Source organism: Hyperolius riggenbachi, chromosome 1 (genome assembly GCF_040937935.1).
Source record: "Hyperolius riggenbachi isolate aHypRig1 chromosome 1, aHypRig1.pri, whole genome shotgun sequence".
In the NCBI taxonomy this organism is placed as follows: Eukaryota; Metazoa; Chordata; class Amphibia; order Anura; family Hyperoliidae; genus Hyperolius; species Hyperolius riggenbachi.
The window spans coordinates 670,276,637-670,280,567 of record NC_090646.1 but is presented as its reverse complement, the minus strand read 5'-3'; the positions used below and the strand labels follow the sequence as shown (position 1 = coordinate 670,280,567).

At 48.1% G+C, this 3,931-nt stretch overlaps 1 protein-coding gene across 1 annotated transcript; it reads right to left on the bottom strand.

Moving 5' to 3' along the window:
- Positions 1-352: 352 nt before the first annotated feature.
- On the bottom strand, positions 353-1,462 carry LOC137544163 (paraneoplastic antigen Ma1 homolog). The gene has a single exon (XM_068265240.1). It carries the CDS (start codon positions 1,460-1,462, stop codon positions 353-355), a length of 1,110 nt encoding a protein of 369 aa, XP_068121341.1.
- Between the last annotated feature and the right edge of the window lie 2,469 nt (positions 1,463-3,931).

The following is a 3,931-nucleotide window of genomic DNA, read 5'->3' as shown; positions in this document are numbered from 1 at the left end:
TTTGTTGGCATTGGGTACGTGTAAAGCCTGATGTGGGTGCAGCTCCCAATGACTCTTTTTGCTCAGTCACTTTCTTACTGGCAAAGTCTTTGGAGATTTTGTTACCAAAGTGGTTTTCCACAAGCTGGTTGGTCTTCCTCTTCCTGCTGTTGAAATCTGATTGCCAGCTACACTCCTGCTGGATGTGACCCAACTCACCACCACGATAACCAGTCTTTTTTTGTGGTCCTCCCCTTGACGGGACTATTGCTTCTGTCTGGTACTTGGATACATCAGAAGAGGACCTTCCTGTCTTCTGTGATGTCAGAGCCTGCAGGACTCGCAACTGTGTCTTCTGCATTTCGCATTGTGTCTATACTACTTGGGTCAACACCTTCCACAGACTGGTTAATGATGCATCCTCCGGAAAGTTGTTTTGAGACACTGGTTCTGCCTCCACTGTACGGACTTGAGAAATCTTCACGGGCCTTGCACTAGTATACCCAGACTTTAGATCTTGTAATGCTTCCTCTTCTCGAATTTTCTTAATCAGTTGAGGATAGCTTGGCACCTCCACTTGATCCCCCAAGTGTAACTTGAACACCACTGGGTCAAGAGCTTGTGATCCCTCTTGGATTTGACGGATTCGGGCCCGATCCACCTGCTTTGGGTCTATTCCTTTACTTAACACTAACTGATGCAGGAGGCGGTCTAGTCGCCTTACATAACTTGACAGCTTTTCTCCAACCCTCTGGTAGGTGTGTTCAAATTGGTACAGTAAATCAGCGGGCTTATCAATCTTCCCAAACACACTATGCAATGCATCAAGATAATCCTGTGCAGTGCAATCAGATTGTCTCATCTTCAAATTTCGGACAGTGTCAGCTGCTGGACCTTTCAAGCTTTCTATAATCCTCTGCTTCTTGCTTATTTCAGGAACATCCCATTCTTCCAGTACCTGAGTGGCTTGGTCCATCCATGCCTCAAAATCTTCTTCACCAGGGGGAGTGGGTACTTTACCAGAGAACAACCGTAACTTTCTGTACCCCCAGCTTGCTATCGAATAGTCAGGAGATCTACACTTTGTCAGTAGGTTTCTTAATGCTTCAAGGACTTCTGGTCCAATACAGTTCTTCTCTTGATCAATGGCAGGCTCAGATAATGGCCCCATAACTTCAGCTTCCACTTCTGCTGCACCTTTTGGAATGGTCACTTGAACTAACTGACCGCCTGGAGTTGTGAGGGTCATAGGCATCTTGTCATGGGGGACATGGGTCTTCCACTCCAGCAGGGCAAATTGAGTTGGTCCACTTGGGTCTGTTGTACTATCTAACAGGAACCCCCGACCAGATATTGGTAGTCTTTCAGCCACTTTCTTAATCTGTGCATCAGTCCAGTCATGCCCTGGCAACTCTAGGACTAAACAGTGTCCCACGGCAGCTTGGTGGTTCTCACACCATCTTCCTGCAGCTCTTGACTCCATACTGTGTCTGATTTCAAGGGATAAGGGGCGTAGACGTCACCGGGCGGAACCAAAGAGAGCCCCACGTTGGGCGCCAAATGTAGCGAGACAGACTGGATCGCTAATGAATGTAACAGGGCCTCTTAGTGGATACCGCCTCCAGTGGCACCCTGCCTCCTAGAATCATGCAGACACCAGTATCAATGCAATATATTTATTCCCCACTGACCAACGTGATCTAATGGGGTGAAGTAAGCAATAGAAAATATAGCACTAATCAAACACTTGTTAACTCAGCAAGATCATAACAGTAACAGTAATACGCTTCACACATTCAAAGTGCATAGAAAGTGTATGTCCAAGGTAGCCACCTCCTGCGCCCCTCCAGTGTCACTCGAAACAAGTGTACACTAGACTGGCACAGAACGCACCGCAGCAAAGGGACAAGCTTAATAAACTGCAATCAACACACGGTAGTAACCTCTTGCGCCCCTCCAGTGTCACTTTAAAGGAGTGCACACTACACTGGCGAAAGACGCACAACCATAGCAAAGAAACAAACTTAAGACAATGCAATCAGTAGCACAATCTTATTTAACTCCCGACTGGCCAGTGGGCTATAGTGCAGTTGCACTCGGGGTACCCCTTTAAGGAACATTATGTGCACAGTTGGGCGCCTTGTGAAGAAGGTGCAGCAGCAAGAAGACTCCTGATGCACTCAGCAGTAACAGCATAGATGCCAGTGCTGTGAGAGGGGACAGGTTAACCAGGCTACAGTTCAGAATGGCAGGCTATGGCAAACAGTCCTGACATACACTGTCCACAGTTTGTTGTAAGAGGAGTGGTATGACTCCCAAACCTCTCAGCAAGGTTAATGCCCTCTATCACTGCAAAGATGGTTCCTACCATGAGGTGCAGGGCCAGTCCCTGATAATGGTCACTCAGCAGGTGCAGAACTCACAGGCAGAAGTTTTGAGGAGATTGAGATTCACAAACTTTGTAATCCAGCTAAAATGGTTCCTTCTGAAGTCCACGCGGCTTGTACAATCCAGACTCCACCAACCTCACAGGTTCACACAGTTCTGGTCCGGCAGCTGTATCCTTTCACCAAGATCCAGCAGCAAGATTCAGCTCAGGGTGCAGCAAATCTGTGTCACAGGATCCCTTCTTCACACTCAGCAATCAAATGGAAGCCAGTCCTATGGATTTAGGCCTGAAGATCCAGTCCCAGTCACTCCAGACCTCACTCCCAGGCTCTAGGCACACCAGCCACACCTCAGCTCCCAGCAGCCTCTGCTCACTCCAGCCTCTCTTCCAGAATTCTCTGCAGTCTTAAAGGAACTATGCCCTCTAAAGGCAGCAGTACATAACATAACAATAACAGCACATTATATGGTGTTACATAAGGTAATATACTGGTGATACTTCCAACACATCTTCTACCATGTGTAGACACCATTTACAGCAGCCCCCTTTTCCATGTAGCAGCAGCCCCTATTCCCAGGGCAGTCACCCAATCCGTGCGCAACAACAGCTTGCATTTTACCATGTGCCACTTACCTATTCCAGTTTCATTTACCCGCTCCCATGGTAACAGCCTCTCTCCTCCATGTGCCCCGCCCCACATGCACACTATACACTGCTTCCATGGCAACAGCCTCCCTCTACTATGTGCCCCACCCCCACACTATGCACAGATTGCCCTGTGGTCTTTATAGAAATACAAACCTGTTGTAAGGCTTTTTTAGTAACACACAATAAGGATGCTTTGCAGGGAGCGTTGCTTGCCGGCCATCAGATACAGACTTATAGAGACGCCAGCGGCAGAGTGCAGAGTTCGCTGTGCGGTCATTACATACAGACTTATAGAGCCGCCCGGGGTTCGATGTGCGGTCACCCTCGCAGCGATAAAATGAAAAGCTTTCAATATTTTATAACTTATTCCATTGCTGTACATGCTTGGGTAGTGTTCCTCTGTAGCCCTGTGTGTGTATTAATTCAGATGATTTAAATACACCATTATAGCAAAATAAAATGTTTCTTTGTAGTTGAATCGATATGCCCAAGTAAAACACTTTTTACGGCCTAAGTTTATTCTTTTTCCCTGTCAGCCCTCCTAATACACGACGAAGGTAAGTAGTTAAAGAGAACCCGAGGTGGTTCTTGGTGGGCAGATGGAACACAGAGGTATGTTCTCTGCCTCATGACATGCCTGTGTCCCCAAACCGCCGATCTCTGCACCCCCACTGGCCGCAATAGCGCCCCGAGAGTAGTGACAATATTTGTCTCTATCTCGGAGGTAAACACAGGGGAGAGGGATTCCCTGTTCAAGACGCCCACCAGGGGTGGTCCTGCAGGGTTTCCTGAGCTGCCACTGGGCAGCTCTCTCCCACTAGCCACGCCCCCTGCCGGTCCCTGCCTCTCTGCAGCTTTAATAATGAGTTACAGTCTCTCCTTGTAGCATAAGTGAAAGCGGCATGTGCAGCCCAC

What these genes read in the sequence shown, in the direction of transcription:
- LOC137544163 (XM_068265240.1), bottom strand. Translation starts at nt 1,462, where the DNA reads ATGGAGTCAAGAGCTGCAGGAAGATGGTGTGAGAACCACCAAGCTGCC.